Here is a 20,718-nt window from a genome sequence, read left to right as displayed (position 1 = left end):
AAATTCTACCACACAGGCCATGCACGGTTTAGTTCTGAAGATCTCTAGCAAGCCAGCTGCTCTGTAATTCACTTTCCTGTACCACATATACATGAAACTGCATACACCATGTCCCAATAAAACAGCTTGTAGACAGTCAACAACACTTTGGTCACTATGTAATTGATTTAAATACTTGAATTTGATGCACCATTTCCAGAAGTTTTGAGATTTGACATGTTGTCTGTTTAATTACACACACAACCCAGATTATAAGAGATCTGCAAAAATTTGTTTCGGGAATTAGGAAAGAAAACCAAACACGAGAAAAATATTTGGCACAGCTCTGTGCCCAAAAGTCCTGAAATATTTATAATGCTACTTGACCAGCCAGCACTGCCACCCTCACACATTCAAAAACCATGAGTCAGGCCCTAGAAATAAGTAGTGCTTTTTAATCTCACAGTTTTATTGCCAAGATACACTCTGAGGTTTTGCTGGGTTTTCCAGCTTACTTTTCCTAAATCTGCAATGCAAGACCAAAGGATTATTTTGATGATTTAAACTGAATTCAGATTTTGATACAAGCACATCAATACAAAGGACTGGCAGCTTAAAAGCAACCCCCCGCAATGTTCCCCTCCCAAAAATTCACAGTTACTTTGACACTCCAGAACAGCAGCAGCAAAAGTAACTGATTTCCTTTATAATCTTGACTGCAGCAGTTTTGGAAGAAATGCTTTAGGAATATCTCTTCAACACACAGGAAGACAGCAAGAGGTTGAAGACAGCTATGTGTGGTCCTGATTAACATCCAGATGAGGTTACTGGTGCACATCACAAAGCACTTCCTCCTCTTTATGGGACGACTGGCAAACTAACTCAGATCTGGCACGCTGCAGTGAGGCCCCTCTGATGACACAGATTTTGGCTCCATTTTATTCAAGCCTTTCAACAACAACTTTTACTCTTCCTCCCAGTATGAATAAAAGGGATGGGGGAATGGCCAAACTGGTATCTTCTGCATGCTTTTTAACCAACACTTTGCTTGTAGAGTTCATTTATTAACAAACAGAGATCAAGCCAATGAAGCTGCTACCTTCTTTATGACGTTTAACCCTATCACACTGTAACAGTCTCGTGGGCAAATGACACCTAAACCCCCTGTGCCCTCCTGAATCACAATGGCCTGAGGCGGCTGAGGGAATGAAGCCACTAGCATTGCCATGATGTTGGGAGCACTGAAGGGATCTTGTGGCAGGCTCCAAAAGACAGCCCCACACGCTGGGCAGCAAGAAACTGGAATACACAGTTGAGTCATGCCCAGGAAGGTCAAAAATCTGTCAGGAAACTAAAAGCCACAATAAATCTCCAGACCCACTTCTCCACCTCACATGTAACACCAGCTATAGAATTTTCCCTAGAAGCCTGCAGTGTTTTTTGGGTTGGAAACCCAAAGCATGCACGTGCTGCTGACAGTATTTATTCAGGAATCCAGGGGCACCCAGTTGCTCATAAAAGAGCAGCTTGTTTCTTGATGCTGAAGCATTTCCTGTAATTACACCCATAAAGCAAAAGCTGCCTATATCCAGCCCTGCTTTTCTGATAACAGAAAGCCAGCGCTGGGCACAGGACAAACTACACTCTGCAAGGACTGGCACAGCTCAGAAAAATGGGAAGGAAAAGGATGGTTACAGACTTGCAATGCAGTACTAATGCAATTCAAAACAGAGACAAACTATTCCTATAGCTACTTATACCACCTGCTTTAGAGTCCAAGGCTCTTTTATCATTTGTCACTTGGAGCTCTCTGACAAACATACTATATATTCACTAGTTTTGTATGTTTTTTAGCTTGTGATTTTTTTGGTTCCTAATTCTTATTTCTTTTATTCCTATCCCTTCATTTGCTTTATTAATCCTAAACCCTGTTAGCGTCACAGGTAATAATGGACTCTGATCAGCATTTCTCTTGAATCATAACTAAGAGCAAAAACTCCTGGTAGAATTATTTCAGCAGTAAGGCACAAATTTTCAGGTTAAGAAAAGGAAAGACAAAATTTAAAGGTGGTACAAATTGTATTCTTGCAAAACTACCTTCCTCTTTCTGATAAAACAGACAACAAACTAAAGAACTCAAACCTATTTATCAGAAACTGAAAAAAATGGCACTAGAAAACCAACTCTGAGTTTGAGTGGTTAGCTATCTTAAATACTGAAGTGAGGTTATTTCCTAATTCATAATACCCATCGTTTCCTAGAATTGACACTAACATTACTTAAATGTCATTGTGCTTAAGTCTAAACTATTTGCATGCCACCCCTCTCAAGTGTATGCTTTCCCAGAAGCACAGCAGTTACACATTCCACTACACTCATCTCTATCCCCTCATTCTGGGTAATATTTTTCTTCATGAGGAATTCCCTCTTGTGAGGCCTTATCTCCCATATCCAGGCCCCTTCCAAGTCATACAGAAATTTCTCTCAAGGGAATAAGTCCCTGCTGCAGGATAGAGGCTGATTAGGTAATCATCATCAGGGCAAAGCAGGACAGGAAAATCTCTACAAAACCTTGTTTTGTGCCCTGGGAATACATTCCTTGCTAAAGAAACGGAATTCTAAAATGGAATGTAGAAAGCAGGAATGAGAAAATTAGGACATGCAATTAAGAAGGAAAAAAAAAGGTACAGAGTGAATGAGTGACAGAGCAGGCATTCAGAGTTAGCAGAAGCACTGGAGGCACTCCATCCAGTGGATGAGGTCAGGAACCAGTTGACGTCAATGACTAAGGCATCCAAAATCCTGTACTTCACCCATCTGCCTCCATCCCAATGCCAAAAGTATGCCTTACATTCATTTGCAAGGAGGAAGCAGTGGGAGAACACCCCAGCAGTCTGGCCTTCCACAGTGGTAGGAGGTTACAAAGTAAAGCATCAACACCAACTGGTTTGCCCTAAATCCTTCCTTTGACTGCTGTAATCAGAGTTTCCTGTGAGTAATTTCCAGTTATTTCATCCCACACCATCCAGAACAGACGTATGAACTGATCTGGGCTGTCAACTGCAACAGCAGCAGTTTTCATCAGCTCAGACATCAAAACTAATTAATGTAATTTTAAGTTTCAATGATCAGCAGTTTGTACATTTTAAAGCTGAAGTGGAGATGTGTCAATGGAGGAAAATACTCCCACAGAAGAGCTACTCCACTGGCCAGTGAGTTTCACATTCCCTCTGACATAAGAGGGATGGTGATAGTGCAAGAATTCAAGCCTCCAAGCTTTAAGTGCACACCTCATGGAAACCCTCTTTAGGTTTTCACATTGAAAGTGAATTGTATTTCTAGACATCTATATAAAATTTGTTCTTTCAGTCAAAAACACCTACTCATCTGTATTTTGTTCATAAGCTCAATTATTTAACCAGCAGTTCATAAGTTTTACAAAATCACCCAAGAAAGGACATGCTCTGAGGGTAGTAATCTCTAGTTTAAAAATTATAACTTACGCAATAATTGCATACTGCAAAGAGAAAAGGGGATGGAGCATCTCTACATTTTCAGGGCAAGAGTTAGCACTACTAAAGCACTTGATTTACTGATGGAATTTGGCTGTCTGGTAAAGGCCTGTTTCTATTTGAGTTCTCTGGATGCCACACAAACATCTCTGCTAGTCAATTCTCTTAGGCTAACAATCACTGGCTCATGCATCTTCGAGACAAAGTATAAAAAGTTGTCTGGGAAAGGTCAACTGTCTCCTCCAAGCAAGTCTGTGATTCTTTCTTCCTGGTAACAAATTTGAAGAACCAAAACTGCAAGGTGCTGAGCTGTGATGTACATCGATACAGGCTGAGCCTTATGCAAGAGTCATCTTAGGGTAACAATTTATATGCCCACAATTGCACTTTTCCTTGAGTGTTTTTCCAGGGCCAAGGCCTGGGTTATTAGTATTTACAGGATTACAATCGATTTGCACAATGCCAAACTAATTTACAAATTATGCTCTCAAAGGAGATTCATGTACGCCCCAGCTACAGTGACTTTTGATTCTAGCCAGCTGCCAAAATATGACAGCTGGAAAGTGGGGAGAAGAGAATGTATTCATAGCTGACAGAAGTGGTTATTTAATAAGCATTCAGTGGCAGTTTTCACAGCTTAGTACACTGACAGACATGTCCTAGCAAGTCTGGCTTCAGCACTTCTAGCCTGTACTGTATCCAGGTATCTGCCACCACTGTGCCAGCAGACCCAGCTCCTGTGGCCGAGCCTGTTGGGCTGAGACAACCTCTGCTGCACCAGTCCCACCTACTATCCCTGCTTAGGGCACTGATGGAGGAAGAACTTCATCTGTGGATTTGGCTTTAAGCTCCATCACAAAAATGCAAGCACAGGTTTTCTTCTGCCAACCTTCTTCAGCAGTGAGTAGCACTGACAGGGGTGCGGGCCAATTCACATGCAAGAAGACTATTTGGTACTACATAAGCTTATTCCCACTTTTGAGAGCACCAATATTTGGGGAGGGGGGGGCCTTCCTCACACCTCTCAGCATTAAAAGAAGATTTAAAGAAGACAGGAGCTCAGGCAGCCAGGTGGGATGCAAGGCTCTCCAACCATTACTGCTTCCTCTGCAAGGCTGTTTGTGGCCCCTGATGACTATTTACATTACACTTGATCAAGTCATGACTCCAACAATCAGTCCCCTACAAAGAACCAGTGCACCATCCCCCAAGGGCTAAATATATTCTGAATCTATATTTTGGGAGTTGCCTTTTCATTTCTAAACAATTGCTAGCATACTACCCAAAGAACACTCTCATTCAGTCTAGATTCAAAACACTGATTTGAGGAGCAGCTGCAGAAAGCCAACAGAAGAACTGTCTGAAATTCAACAAAGGGTCCTGCACCTGGGGAAGAACAACCCCATGCACCAGCACAGACTGGAGGCTGATCTGCTGGAGAGTAGTTCTGTGGAGAAGGATGTGGGGGTCGTGGTGAACACCAAGCTGTCCGTGAGCCAGTAGGGTGCCCTGGGTCAAGTGGATCCTGAGCTAGGAAGAGCACGGACAGCAGGTCAAGGGGAGTGATCCTGTCCCTCTGCTCAGTCCTGATGAGGCACATCTGGAGTGCTGTGTCCAGTTCTGGATTCTTCAGGACAAGAGAGACATGGAGCTCCTGGAGCAGGTCCAGTGGAGGATGACAAAGATGATCAAGGGAACTGAAGCATCTCTCAAACCAGGAAAGGCTGAGGGAGCTGGGCCTGTTCAGCCTCAAGGAGAAATGACCAAGAGGGGACCTCACCGATGAGGTTCATCAGAAACAGATGCACAGAAGTCCCACATGAATGTGAGGAAGAACTTCTCTACTGTGCTTGTGACCAAGCACCAGAACAGGTTGCCCAGAGAGGTTGCAGCATGTCCCTCACTGGAGATATCCAAGAACCATCTGGACACAATGCTGTGCCATGTGCTCTGGGATGACACTGCCTGAGCAGGGAGGCTGGACCAGCTGACACACTGTAGTCCTTTCCAATCTGACCCATTCTGTGATTCTATGAATCTATCAAGAGGTCTTTGATGTTTAAAGCTTTACAAGGCTTCGATTTCCCTATCGGTGAAATAAAAGCAAGCCCAACCCTACTTCCACAAGCTCTGTGGTTTGTAAATCTCCCCTAACTATTAGTTTTTGTCCTTACTTTTAAAGGCATTAGGTAAAGAAAATTAGAACAGCACAGAAGGTATTGCTCAGATACACATGCAAATTGTAGATAAACAATCCCATGAACCATGTCTTCCACAATGTAACGCAAAGTCCAGAACCAGTAGAAAACACTGGACTCAAAACTACAGCTGGCTTGTCATGAATAAGATGCACATTAAATCGAAAAATCTTTAATAGCAGATGCACTATAAACTTTGAGATTGAGCTCCTCTGCTTGGCAGAGGGAGCTTCTGCACAGCAAAGCTGCTTTTGTTTTTCTAGGGTTCTGAACAAAATGTTCTATAGCTAGAGTTTCCACCAAAGTGATACAATCTTTTTAATAACAAAAATACACCTTTGTGTGTGCATTTTTTGTATTTACAGCATTTTGCCTTGGCTCTACAGAATTTCTTTTAAAAAAACTCAAATGACATTGCTACCAATACAGCATCACACTTAGAGACACTTGAGATCATTTTCTCAAGTGTCTGTCTGTCTCAATCTGAATAAATTTAGGGTGCAAGAATAACTAAACATAGTCCAATTACATTCATAAATACAAAAACTAAATAAACAGGGAATTTTACCCTCCTGAAATTGATGCATTCTACGTTAATCCAGGCTTAGCATCTAAATCACTAGTCAGGTCTTCAAAAGAACTATGAAACAATTAGCACAAAATAAAATTTTCGGTTGCCTTCCCAAGGCAAGTACTTCACATTGTTTTATTACTTGTCAGGGAAAAAACTAGATACTGAGTTAGATCATTCCTTAATATAGCCCAGGATAAGTCAAACTTCTTTCATATCCAGTTAACATGCAAACCATTTGACCTTTCCAACAGGACTACTAGAGACCTGGCAAGATCTACTTTTTAGCCTATGGGACTTCACACAAGGCATTACATTTTACTTTAGGGCTTTGCTACAGGCACAGCTGACAGCAGTTGCAAGAGTTCATTCGTTCAAATACTTGCAACTATCTCTTACATCTACTAAGCTTAACTGTTTAAGCTGAAGTTTCAAATGAAAAAGTAACTCAAAATGAGAAAAAAACTGCAATACTAATCCATAGTGGTAAAATATTATGGACTATTCCACTTGAAATTTTCTGCTCTGCAAGTTTCTGTGCTCTGTGGCTACTTATTCAGTAGTTTTGGTGTAAAGTACAGTTTTTGGTGCACAGCTTATTAATCTGCTTTAAGGGTGTGTATCATGATAAGATCATCAGCTTATTGCATGTCATTTTTCCCCATACTACCTCTCTATTCGGGATAGCATACCCAAGCAGCTACACAAAACTGCACTGGTGTCTTGAAGTGACAAAAGATGTAAAGCCACTGTGTGTGGGACATCACCCGAGTAACTGGCAGTGTTGAAAGGTGAGCAATGAAAGAAGCAAATAAATGGGAAGAGGGAGGCAACCCTTACCTGCTCTTCTAAGAAAAGATAGTACCTCCCTCTGCAAATTCAGCTTGAGGACCTCACATAGCAAGGGAACCTGAAGAGGTATTTCTGTCATATTTTCACTGCTGTCACTGCCCTGAAGACTTGAGTCATTCAAACTCATGGAACATTGGCCTTAGCAGTGGCTTCCATCCCTCCTGTCTCTACTCTTGCAATAGCCACATGTAGAAGCAAACTAACTCAACAGAACAATGGGCTGAGGTGTGAATGAGGTTCAACAAGGAGAAGTTCCTGTGCTTGGGTCACAACAACCCCATGAAGTGTGACAGACTTGGGGCAGAGTGGCTGGAAAATAGCCTGGTGGAAAAGCACCTGGAGGTGCTGGGTGACAGCAGCTGAACAAGAGCCAATGTGTGCCAAGAAGGCCAATGGCATCCTGGCTCGTGTCAAAAACAGCATGGCCAGCAGGACCAAGGAAGAGATTGTACCCCTGTACTCATGACTGGTGGGGCCACACCTTGAATCCTGTGTCCAGTTTTGGGCCCCTCATTACAAGAAAGACACTGAGGTGCCGAAGGGTGTCCGGAAAAGGGCAAGGGAGCTCATGAAGGGTCTGGAGCACAAGTCTCATGGGGAGCAGTGGGGGAAGCCAGGAGTGTTTAACCTGGAGGAAAGGAAGCTCAGGGGGACCTTATTGCTCTCTACAGCTACCTGAAAGGAGGCTGTAGTAAGGTGAGAGTCAGCTTCTCCCAACAAACAAGAAGGACAAGAGGAAACGGCCTCAAGTTGTCCCAAGGGAGGTTTACATCGGATACATAAAAAATTCTTCACCAAAGGGATTATTAGGCATTGGAACAGGCTGCCCAAGAAAGTGGTTGAGTCACCATCCCTGGAGATATTTAAAAGATGTGTAGATGTGGCACTTCAGGACATGGTTTAGTGGTGGACTTGGCACTGCTGAGTTAGTGGTTGGACTCGACGATCTCATAGGACTTTTCCAACCTAAATGATTCAATGATTCTATTCCTCATATTTGTTCAAACTAACCTCAGCCTCAATGTTCATTTTTTATGACCACTGGCAGGAAGAATATCACCTTTCCCATATTTCCACTGCCTTAGGCATATGAGAAACAGTTTTCTCTCACACTTTCCCTTATATTGGTAACATATGAAATCTTTTCTTAAAAAGTCAAAACAAATAATAATTAAAAAGAAAAAAAGCCAACAATGTTATCTCCTGGCTCCATACCAAAGCCAAACAAACAAACCCTTCAACACCATGTCTTTTCTCACAATGCCTTTTGATAGCCATCGGCCAATGAATAATGAGAAAAACAGTTACGCTAAAAATAGCATCTCCAAATGGTGGGGAAGTCAACAGAAGCTGTCAGGCCTCCAGGGCGAGAAACTTGCAAAGAAAACATGCCTAATATTTTGCAGTTACTATTCAATAAATGCTCCTGTCTTTTGGCCTCTGGAAGGACTGCCAATTTTGCATCTGCTCTGAACATCTAATCAGAGTTTATTTTTTCACTACATCTGTCTTTGAGAAGTAGATACTGCAAAAAATACTTTAGTTTTTCCATCATGAAATATTTAGCTTGTATTCCTCATACTGTAACTAAACCATCACTTATAAGGGAAAAAAGAAGAACCAGCATTTTTTAATGTAAAAAGAATGTGCTCACACATAACATCAGACATCCCTCAGCTACAAACTCTTTAGTTCCTTTTTCTCCCAGTACAGCCAGCTTCATCTTTGGTGGAATGACATCAGCAGAGGAACTGGTTTTTTTTTAAATTTTCTTCCTACTCAGTCTGAAGAGGCTGTCTAACCAATAAGGTCATGAACAGAACAAGATGCAGACACTTTTCTTACGCCTCTTCTCCCCCATGCCCTCCCTTCTTCCCAAGCCCACACACCAGTGCTGGTCTGTCATTCTTTAAACCACACAACAGAATAGACAAGGGAAGGAAAGCAAACTGTCAGAGGAAACAGCCCTTTTGCCAATTTTCAGCACAAAGATGTTAAACCACAGTGAGACAAGAGGCAGTCAGGAAATTACATCCATACCAATGGATCTTTCTTTCCATCTTTAGGTTAAACTGAGGAGCTCTCTCAAGACAGTTGCTTGCAACTACACTAACTCTGAAGCACTAGCCGGCACTCTTAGGACTTTCTCAACACTTGCTCATATTAAACCACTTGTGCAGCTGGGAACTTTGTAATTATCCAAAGGAAAGCCTCTGCTCCTTCAGGACTTGGTGCACAGAGGATGTAGACTTTGGCACTGGTAGCTCATTTGTCACTGTCAGTATATTTTTCAGTAAACCACATCTTGTAAACAACATTAAACTGAACAGAATAACACTTCTTGCTTGGTATCTTGGCAAATCCCATTCATTTCATAGTAAGTACTGATAGCTCCTGTAAAATACAGCATTTGCTGTCCCAGGAGCAGCATCAGCAGGTACAGGCTGTGATGTCTGACAGCATCTCTGACCTGTGCCAGGAAGTTACAGAATTATAGAAAGGTTGGGATTAGAAGGGATGTCTGAAGAGCATCTGGTTCAACCCTGCTGCTAAAGCAGGCTAACTTGTGACAGCTAGCACAGGATTCTGTCCAGGTGGGTATTGAGTATTTCCAGAGAAGGAGACTCCACAGCCTGTCTCATCAGCCTGTTCCAGTGCTCTGCTACACTTGAAATAAAAAAGTTTTTCCTCATATTGAGATGGAGCTTCCTGTGCTTCAGTTTGTCTGTTGTCCCTTGTCCTGGGCACAGGCTACGTCTTCTCCAGGTTCAACTCTCTTGAACTTCCCTCAAAAAGTGATGCTCCAGTCCCCTACTCATCTTCACAGCCCTTGGTTGGACCCCCCCAACATTCACTTGTCTTTCTTGTACTGAGGAGCCCAGAACTGGGCACAGCACTCCAGATGCAGCCTCACCCAGGTATCAGTACAGGAGCACAATCACATTGCTTTTCCTAACACACCCCAGGATACTGCTGGTCTTCCTGGCCACCAAGACACACTGCTGGCTCATGGAGTTTGCTGTCCTCCAGGTCCTTCTTGGCAGAGCTGCTCTCCAGCAGATCAGCCCCCAGCCTGTGCTGGTGCACAGGGTTGCTCTTCCCCAGGTGCAGGACCCTGTATTAGTGCTCTGTTGAACTTCATTATGTTCCTCTCTGCCCAACACTCCAGCCTGACCAGATCTCTCTGAATGGCAGCACAGCCTACTGCTGTGTCAGCCACTCTTCCCAGTTTTCTACCATCAGCAAGCTTGCTGAGGGGACACTCCATCCCTTCATCCAGGTCACTGATGAATAAGTTGAACAGGACTGGACCCAGGATTGATGCTTGGGGAACACCACTGGCTGCAGGCCTCTAATTAGACTCTGTGCCATTGATCACAGCCCTGAGATCTGCCATTCGGCCAGTTCCCAATCCACCTCAGCTGCAGCAGTGGAATGCATCTTCAGCTGCATTTTGTGCAAACCATCACAACTCAGTAACAAATCAACCCAGCACACCAATGCCAGCAGCTGCCAGCTAGGGTTTAGTTAGGAGCTCTCAGCAGCTTTCAGGATGAAGCGTAAAGTTACTGACACAATTATCACTGGCCAGGCCAGCAGTTCTAATGTTTCTCTCCTATTCACATACCTGCTTGAAAGACTATTTCCCCAGCCCTCCATTAAAATAACTTATTTCATACTTACACTAAACTTGATTTTACTGGAAATGACACACACAGCTCAATAAAATAATTCACACAAACACAAGGGCAAGAGGCTCAGCCAGACTCTAGTCAGCCAAAGTTAACATGCTCCAGGTCCACTCAAAACATCATTTTCCTTTTATTGTCTTCTCACTATTTTCATACATATTAATGACCTCCCAATATCAGCATAAAGAACGTCAGGATGCTCATGTGGGATGAATATTGAGCAGCTGATGTGCTGTACTTGCACATTCCCTACTTCATCCCAAGGTGAACTGCTCTCCCACCTACTCCTTGAGTGTATTTTTTGCCAACAGACTTATTGTCATGAGTATTTTGTCAACTATAAGCTTGCAACTTCAACACAAAAACATCCTTGAAACAGCTGAAATAATGAAAACCGAGAAAACTGCAAACCCAAGTGGTTATTTCTGAGGTAGGAGTGGTGTTTGTTTGTTTTGGGTATTTTGAAGAAGAAAAGTGATCAGTGAAGCAGAAAGAAGCTGCAGTAGAAAAACAGAGCTATCAGTCAGGCCAAGCATTTCAACACAACTGTATTCCATTTAATTCCTACAGCAAGAGAAAAACAAACAGCAAAACATCTTCTGAAAGACAATAGCTCAACTTGTCACCAGGATTCAACAAGAAAGTAACTTAAATATAGGAAAACATCTGTTGTATTTGCATTAGGTGGGAGGGTATATTTTGCCTATAGACTATCTAATCTTCCAACTATAGCTTTGCTTGAGTATTTCCTTGTTTCTAATCATGAATATTGCCATAAAACAGAGAGAAGTACCTTTTAGAGACTACATCACAAAAATTTTGATAAGCTACTAACATGTCAAGCAGACATTTGGAACAAGTATCCAAATCTCTCACAGGTCATCCCAAAATAATGAATACATCACCAATACCAAACAACATTTATTTCAACCTGCAGAGGACAGCCGTTTTGACTGTTAGTCATGCTTACTGAGATTATTCTGGCTTTGTTAAAGAAGCATGGGGAACTAATCAACTCGCCAAAAAGTAAAGCAAATATAATATTACTTCAAAATTGAAAGAAGCATAGATAGTTTTAAAAGCTACTGTGTTGCACTTCAAAAAAATAAATGTTGTAGATATGATTAACCCCAAATTCTGTTAATATAGAATTTAGCATGCCTGAGAGCCACTTCATGAATCCTACCTAGTAATATATTGGAGTACTTTATTTCCAAAACTACATTTGTTCCTTGTATTGAATGAGAATAAACTGCTGTGCAAACAAATCTTCTTCTCATTTCCTCTAGCTTTCCCTTCTTTTTTTTTTTGTTTTTACATCATAGTATACGTCTTGAAGGAATAAGGACATCAGTTGCTTCTTTAATTAACATAAACCACCATGAGGAAACAGTAAGAACAGCAACTCAGAATAATCTAAGTTTGCACACCTGAGCTCTAGTAATTTCTGCATTCATCACTGCAGGCCAGCTACTCACAGTTTGCAATCTCTCATTACGCAAATGCCACCTCAGAATTCACTACCTGCAAGTCCCACAGTACACTGACATGTGGCAGCCTGAGCCACTTTAACACTTGGCTGTTAATAAACCTCAACCCTCCCTTTATCCCTTTTTATTTTCAGAGCAGCTTCCTTCCCAGGGGCCCTTGCTTCATGGGAACCACACTGCCCATCACACTCCCACCACCCTGCAGCAGCTTCCCGGTGTTAAATTCCTGACCTGTGCAGTGGCACTCTGCAGGGCTCAGACAAGTGCCTTCACCAGGCAGGGAGGAGGACTGGGAAAAGCCACCCTGGTGTAGTCCAGCCAGATACAAGTTCATGAAACAAAGGGGCACATGCATTTGCATTTTATGGCCATGTATACATGTAATGTATGCACACATAACTGTGTGCATATACAGTGTATACTTATTACATACTGCTACATGTAATAACCATCACATCACAGCAACCCCTGCGTCATGTTTATTGCTTCCCATGAAATGTGTACAGCTGTATAATTAAACATAGCAACTTTACAGCACTCAGCTATATAAAGTGACTGACATTACCCCGCAATAACTGTTGCTATTGGTTAAGAAGTTCTGACTACTCTGCAATATACTAATTTATGGAAAGTCAAACATTACCCCTGAACTAATGTTAATCTTAGCTGACCATAAGAATTTCAACTGAAGGACACAAAACAGGCTCATTTTACCCTTCAGAGGCAACAAGGAATACGCCCATTTAAACTGTATCCTGTTCAAACTCAACTGACTTACTAAAAACTTTCTTTGAGGAACTGTGAGATCTTAATTTGTTCATATCATTAGTGAAGAGATTAACTTTTCAGATAAACATCTTTAGAAACCAGTGTATTCTCTGTGTTTCATGAACTACACTTTATTTAAATCTAATTTCAAGGAGTTTAAACTAAAGCAGGAAATTAGCCCTCTGCAGCCCAGCATTCAGCTTTAGCATCTAGAGGACAAATTAAAAACAAAACCAAACCAAAGAGTCCTCCTTGCCAAGGAACATAATTATGCTGTCTCATTACTGTTTTGCTGAAATAATTAAATTAGCAGCCTTCAGATACAGGAAGGAATTTATGCTGCATCAGAAAAAGAACGGCTTGGGGGGGTGAATTGAACACAGTGTTCTAGCATACCAGGAACATGGGTGTTGAATTCTTCCAGTAAAAACCATCGGGCCAAAGCTGGATTGGCATACCAGAACTAAGCCTTTTTTTTGATCCAAAAGGGGGGGGGAATAAAAAAAACGCACCAGGCAGTCTAATACTTGCATACTTTTAACTGCAAATAGGAAGACACAGTGCAGGAGCGGTGCTCAGGTGAAGTGGAGATTGTGCTTCCCCACCCATGAACAAATTAAAGCTCCAAAACCACACCAGACCCTGTCTTTCATTATGTTCTGCTCTTGTGGGCACTGACATTTGTCATTAGGGAATCCCATAACTGAGGCTTTTATAGGTAGCTCTTGAGGCCAATTCCTCCAGGCTACTCCGTGCGACAGCGAATTTGATTCCTGCAATAAAGTTGTAGTCTAGGCTAATTCCAACATATGTTTCCTCTTTTAGATGGGAAGCCTGCTTACAGGCAGGCAGGACTGCACTCTAGATCTCCAGGATAACAAAGGCCTGTACAAAAAAAGTATTACCCTTTCCCAAAGCTGGTAGTTTCACATGGCTGACTGCCTATAGTGCTTAAGTGCTAGTCAGTATCACACACAGGACCCTGCGCAGGCAAGCTCCTGTGCCTTTGTAAACCCTTGTCATGAAAGCCCTTGTACCACCAAATCAGTGGAGTTCCATCCACATCTCCACTTCAAATTTCTCATTAGTGTACAAGTAACCAGCTACTGAACAAGAAACTGAATTACAGTTCAGTTTTAAAGTCCCTGCAATCCAAGAATAAACTGCCTTTCAACCCCTTATTGTCTCAGATATTAACTGTCCTAATCAGTACCCAGGCATTTCTACAGCTCTGCAGTCTATTTAAGCCATATAAAAAGAATTTTTCAGAGCCAAACTGTACTTTAATTTCACCAGCATAATCCACCAGTGGATAAGATAAGCCAAGACTAAACGAACTGGAAGGGTTTGAAACACTAGTTAAGATTAGCTAAAAATATCACCATGATGCATAAACCCAAATAGAAACCCGCTCCATCTCCCAGGGCAGTATCAATTCTGCCATCCCAACAGGTGTAAAAAATAATTCATCTTTGTCACTAAACTCCACGAAAATGCAGAAGGGAGAGGAGAGCTGATGACAGAGGAGGGGCCATTTGTATATAAATGATTCCACCTGGCTAATCAGATTTAAAGGTGTCAGGGTACAGAGTCACCAAAAGCCCGTCCCTTCACCCAGGGATTTCCAGTGATCCTAGAAATTGAATACTGCAAACTTTGTCCCTATATTTTATGTGCAAAGTGCTTCAGCCATCTGCAAAAGGCTTTGAAACTTAGCCCACAATGAAAGACAAGCCTTGCTGAAAACACAGTTTTAAAGTAGGAAACTAGTTAGACAGTGCTGGGTACAAAGATCATATTTGTTTTGACTTAGTTCCTCAAATCCTTTGAATACCAGTTCAGAGCACATACTCTATAAAACACTCATGAGAAACTGGCACGTTCACTCAGGCACATATTGATGAACTGCTATTTACAACTACTGTCATTTAAGTACTTTTTTTATTACAAATGGTAGTATTTGCAATAACAGGCACCACAAGATCCTCAAGCAGCTAAGAGCTGCTGAATAAACAAGTGTAACACGAGTGATTTTCCCCCCACTGCTTCCCATTTGAAATGCACAGGCTCAGCCCAGCAAAGTAAATTGCTTGTTTCCTGTCAGCCTTCAACCCCTGCATCCCTATTTTCTGGATGGGAACAACGAAGGGAATTCGAGGGTAATTTCTTTTGTTATTTGAATAAACAAATGCAGATAAAACAACCATTTCAAATGAACAAGTCCTTCCTAAGCTAATTTTCTTGGAGCCTTTAAACAATAAAGATTTATTTTCCCCTTTCTATCCCTCACTCCCCGACCCCCAACAGCCCTCCGTGCCACAGGGCAAGTTGAGCCCCAGTGTCTATAATTAATGGCTTTGTCTGAAGGTTGTGGGTTGGCCACAGCATAACAGATACCCACATGCAGGAAAAGAAGCAAATGCACTTACTCGAGAGATAGACAGCGGCACATTGAAATCCTTGCCCCCTTGAAGCCTGAAACCCCAGGGAGCTGGCCCGACCAAAGACACGCTGTAGTTGCTCATGATGTTTGGTATTCACCGACCAAATCCAAAGAACTGATGCCTGCAGAAGAGGATTAGAGATTTAATTTAAAGACGATAAAAACAAAAGGGACTGTCTGCGATTTTGAAAAACTTCTTTCTTTGGCTGTATTCCCCTCCCCGCAAAACAGCCAAAAACCCCACACCAGGTCTGTCATGACCTGTGCTTTTATTCCCCCTATGTTGTTTTCCTCCATAGCTTAGGAAGAAACAAAACTTTGAGAACTGCCGCTGCCAAAATGTTTGACAACTACTTTTCACTAACAAAACACTGTGTGGGGCAGGGCTGGTAAAACCATCCAGCATTAAAACTCAGCTTAAAAAAAAGTCAATATTGAGACAAGCATGAATTGACAGCATCCCTTAAATCTAAGTATGGAAGACATTAGCACTACTAGCACATTCATTTCTAACAAAATTAGTATCATATGCTGCCCTGTCATCAGCTCAAAGCTTATTTCTAAACACAACAATGCCAAAAGCATCACAACTTTGCAGTTCGTCAGAGGAAAAAGTCCCTGCAGCTTTTTTATTTTTATAGCATAGCTTCATAGTGGCAAAACAATATCACAGACAAGACAGGTATTAAAACCAACCCACAAATGAAAGCCGTGAACTAAAGCAAAATATCCACAGTCACGATTTAATGCTGAGGAAGCAAAACCCAAGCATCTCCCTCTCCATAAGTGTGACTAACAAATTACCTTTAAAAGGCAACTGAGATATTTAAGCGCTGTTCAGCGTCAAAGATAAGGGCTTCAGCTCCACCTCAGATAAGTAATGTTACAATGACATCTTAGGTAGTGGATGCCGTCTATTTTTGTATAGTTGAAGCCCGGCAGGAGCACACCAGGGCAGGCTGGTGTAAGACTACACCGGGGCACAGCCAGATTCCATACTCATATAGGGACATTTAAGGTGGACCTTCAGCCAAGCAGCAGCAGGCGGCTGCAAACCCCACCAAACTCTGAAAAGCCCGGGTTTAGCTGTTCGTACACTGCCGGGGGCCACGTTAGTTTCTCAGAGGCGGTGGATTTTTCCAAATGCAGCCCACCCACAAGGAGCATGAGAGCAGGGCTCTCGCACAGCCCCCATCGGTGCAAGGATGTCACTCCCCAAGAGAGTCATCCACAACGCACGTTTTTGGGTTCACCTCTCAAAGCAGCAGAGATCCACCCAGACTTTTTTTTATTCACACCGACAAAAGTTACTCTGCTTACTCAGGTAACCAGAGCAGGGCTACTGGCAATAGGCAGCACAAGATACATATATATCTATATACAGAGATTATATATAGAGATATATTTATATATATATATTATATGGATATATAGAGAGATCTATAGACATATATTAGGAAGCAGAATTTGGAGCTTGTACTAGAGGTGCCGGGGTAACCGGGCCATTCCCAATCCACCACTGCCTGCTGGCATCCAGCAAAGGGGCAGCTCTGACTCAACCCACCCTTAAAAGCCTCGACAAGCACCAGTGAACAGAAGGGGAAGCACACAAGATTGAACTCTCCTGAGGCTAAAGAGGAAGAAAAGTACCCGCCAAGTTCGAGCTAGGACTCTTAGGAGGCTTGCTCACCACTAAAGCGAGAACTAAGTTGTTTAATTGCCCTGCGCACAGAATTCCTTTAAAAAGAGGATCTGAATTAGTCACAAATTTCTTTCAGCATAAAAATACACATTCTGTTCACTCCCGCTAAATGAAAACCGCTGCAGTGACAGGTCCCTCTAAATTATGAGGCTGCAGAAAATCAAGACACATCGACTGACCAGCATACAGTGCAGTTGTTTCACAGGTGAGCAGGCTTTACCTGGCAATTGAAATTACAGCACCTGTGTAGCTTTTTTTTTTTTAACTGAGCATCAACTCGTTACAGCTACAGATCCAGAAAAAAAAAATAATTCTGTTAGGAATTGATACCGTCCTTTTTCATTTGTAGCAACTGGAAATAGGAGGGAAGAAACTGCGCTCTGAAATACCACGCATCACACTCAGCATCACTCATCTTTCCTTCCTAACCCCCTTAATTCTGGTATATCTGCATCTCTAGCCCGACAGATACACCAGGAAGGAACGGCAAACAAAGAAGACCCGCTCCAAGTTTTATTTAACAAATTACTTAAAATGTCGTAGGGCAACAGCCAGAGGGAAACACCGCGAACCATCAACTTCGCTTTACGTGCGGAGCACTGCGCAAACAAACCAGCTAAGGGTGAAACTGTGCAACTTTCCTTTGGACGATCAGACGCTCGGTGCGTCTGGAAGGGGGAATTTCAAATCCCCGGCCGAACGCCGGCCCGGGCTCGGAGCCGCCGGTCCCGCAGCACCAGCGGGGCCCTCCTGCCCCGGGGCGGCCGTGCCGGAGGGACGGCACAAGCTCCCGAACACCTCAACACACCCCTCTGCCCACCTCCCCGGGACGAGGAGCCCCACGGGCAGCGCAGGCTGGGACCAGAATTCCCCCCAGGAGCGCTCGGTCTCGGCTCCAGGCGCTCGCACAGCCCCAGCCGCTCCAGGGGCAGCCGGCGTGCAGCCCCGCCGGTGCCCCAAAGCACGGGGCACACCGGGGAGCAGGGCACACTGGAGCGCTGTGCCCGAGCAGCCCTTCGGGCACGGCAGCGCTCAGCTGAGGGCGAGGAGCCCCGCAGGTGTCCCTCAGCCCGGGCTGCCCGAGGCGCTGCCCCGGGGCCGGGCCGCGCCCCCGCCGCACCCCGGCACCCCGCCACCACGGCAAGCTGCGCGCCTTGCTTACAGAAGTTAAATGAAACGAAAATAAGCACAGAGGAGCTTCACAAACCCGCCCAGCCGGCTGACTTTTTGCCTGATTTTCCCCCCTGGTTATTTTCCATTCGCTTTCTGCCGCCCCGGCACTCACCCGGCGGTGCGGCACAGCGCGGAGAGACGAGGACACCGCAGCGCGTCTGCGAGGCGGCAGCTCCGTCCCCCCGCTCTTGTTTTCACTTCCGTCTGCCGCCGCTCCTCCCCTGGCCCGGCCCGGCCCAGCCCTGCCTGCCCGCCGCGGGACGAGGCTGCGGAGCGGGGCAGGGGCCGCAAAGCCCGCGTGGTGCCCAGGTTAGCCGCGTTGTTTGGGTTGTTTTGGTTGGTTTTTAACAGGGGAGTGCTCCTTTTCGCCCCGCTGTGATTTACGCACACGCAGCTGCGGACGCACCTGCGAGGCGCAAGGGGCCGCGCCCCGTGTGCCCCTCCTGAGGGAAGGGGTGCGGAGCCGGGCAGGGCTGGGGGGACGCCGCTCAGCCTGAAGCGGAGCAGGAGAGCCTTCGGAAAGAGGGAGTTTGGCTGATTTAATGTGAGGAATGACAGGGATGTACTCGCCCCCTGAGGACATCAAAGTGGGGGAACGGCGGCGAGGCAGACGAGCTGTTGCAGCTGACAGAAGGCTGGCACAAGAACAAACAGGTATAGAGTAGCCATGCCTAAGATCAGCTCCGAAATTGGACGGGATCCGCCAGAAATTAAGGTCTCTGGCACAGCCTCGCTGTAGGAGTGGGTCCATTAAATGAACCAGGTTCTAAGGTGATGCTTGATCGGATTGTTACAGGACTAATTCTTTAACACGAGGACTGTCCAGCTGGGAATGCAGCTGGGAATCTGTGGAGCGGGGCAGGCAGGCTGGGACAGCAGTGCTGGGCCTGCCAGCGCCGGCCACGGCCGCTGCCTTGGGAGAGGCAGGAATGGGGCAAAGATGAAACAGCAGTGGGGCTTCAGAGTCACGTTCAGCTACACACCTCACCTTGGTGAGCCTTGAGGTTCCTGCCAAACTTCACACGACAAGAAGTCATTACCAGTAAAAATGGCTGTGAAAGAATTGTGCATCTAGTTGACAGTACCATTATCAGCTCGATTCAAAGGATTTCAGTACCCTCCTCAAACATGCATTTACTGTGGAGAAGGAGTGCAGAAGAAAGCTTTAAATTCTTTTTTATCACAGTCCAACACAACACTCAGTCCTCATAATGGACAGCCCTGCCTCACCCCTCTGACCCCAGAGCATTGTCCCTTGCTTTTACTGTCACTTGCACAGCCCTGAGCCTGATTTTGGTCCTGCTGTGCCCATTGCCCTCACAGGCTACCCCAAGAGGAGTACAGGAGCCCTCAGGCTGGAGCTGATGCTGGGTTAGAAGACCTGTGCCCTAAGTGCCTGGATGTGCAGGAACCCAGGGCCTGTCCCATCCTCTGAGCCCTGGCTCAGTGAACCTTAACAAGGGGATTTTAACAGTGTTTTAACACTGATCTGTGTGTCTTTAATTAGGACAAATGCTACTCAAACAGCATCTCAAAAGGAAAGCATCTAAATCTCCCACTACTGTAGCCAAACCACTGTTTCAGAAATCTTCCTTCCTTAGTCTGCTCTTTTCCTATTAAGTCTCTCCAATCGGGCAAAACTAAAAATCTCTGTTACGCAAACAGACTCTCACATGATTTTAATTCATGGAGGTAAAAGTTACCCAACAGGGGGATTTTTCATTGTGTCACAAGGGCTCTAGGTCACTCTCAAGCTGTTTTATTTATTAGAGTAGAAAAGGCTCCAGGATCCCATGCCCCAGTGTGACTCACATTGTATCTCCAGTGTCAGCATATGCCTGTGCTGCCTACTTGGGTAGCAATCTGCTCTCAGCTCACCATGGCACACAGCCTGTGGTCCTGCTTGATTTTGCACTTTGCCACATTAGCGAAAAACATCCTCTTCCACTTCAGTTCTCCCAAAGCCTTCAGCTTTTCCTGTTGGAGAAGCAGCTTGCACATACAGCATCCCAAGACAGTATTACATTAATTATTCACTACCGAAGAAGGACGTGCAGAGGGACTTTTGCTGCTTGGTGTTGCGGCAGGTTCCAGCCCCGGCAAGCCTGCCTGCAATCTGCTCCACACCCACCCATCGAAGCAAGGCCAGTGCCACTCCCAGCTCAAAGCTGGCAGTCTCATCTTTAGGTCCGTCATCACTTTTCTGTGGCGTGATCGGTTTGTAACAAATGAATCTGTTTTCCTTTGCCTCCAGACACAGGGCACAGAAATAGAGGCAACTCATTAGCTCGAGATCGCTCCATTCTTGGTCGCTTTTCAAATATTCTCCTCTTTGAGA

General features: G+C 44.4%; 1 protein-coding gene across 8 annotated transcripts in view; it reads right to left on the bottom strand.

The window, feature by feature from the left end:
- Window positions 1-18,843, bottom strand: part of PDLIM5 (PDZ and LIM domain 5) — a 126,737-nt gene extending 107,894 nt beyond the window's left edge. For 3 of the 8 annotated variants that reach the window (XM_077177078.1, XM_054633162.2, XM_077177081.1), the window contains exons 1-2: window positions 18,493-18,843; window positions 15,492-15,627 (exon numbers count right to left, since the gene is read on the bottom strand). In XM_077177078.1, coding sequence (XP_077033193.1) covers window positions 15,492-15,587 — 96 coding nt within the window. In that variant the 5' untranslated portion in view covers window positions 15,588-15,627; window positions 18,493-18,843. The remainder of the gene's footprint in view (window positions 1-15,491; window positions 15,628-18,492) is intronic. The other 5 variants (XM_077177080.1, XM_077177083.1, XM_077177084.1 and 2 more) reach the window with 3 other exon arrangements.
- Between the last annotated feature and the right edge of the window lie 1,875 nt (window positions 18,844-20,718).

This window comes from Agelaius phoeniceus, chromosome 4 (genome assembly GCF_051311805.1).
Source record: "Agelaius phoeniceus isolate bAgePho1 chromosome 4, bAgePho1.hap1, whole genome shotgun sequence".
NCBI classification, from domain to species: domain Eukaryota; kingdom Metazoa; phylum Chordata; class Aves; order Passeriformes; family Icteridae; genus Agelaius; species Agelaius phoeniceus.
This window is presented reverse-complemented; position numbering and strand designations above follow the sequence as displayed.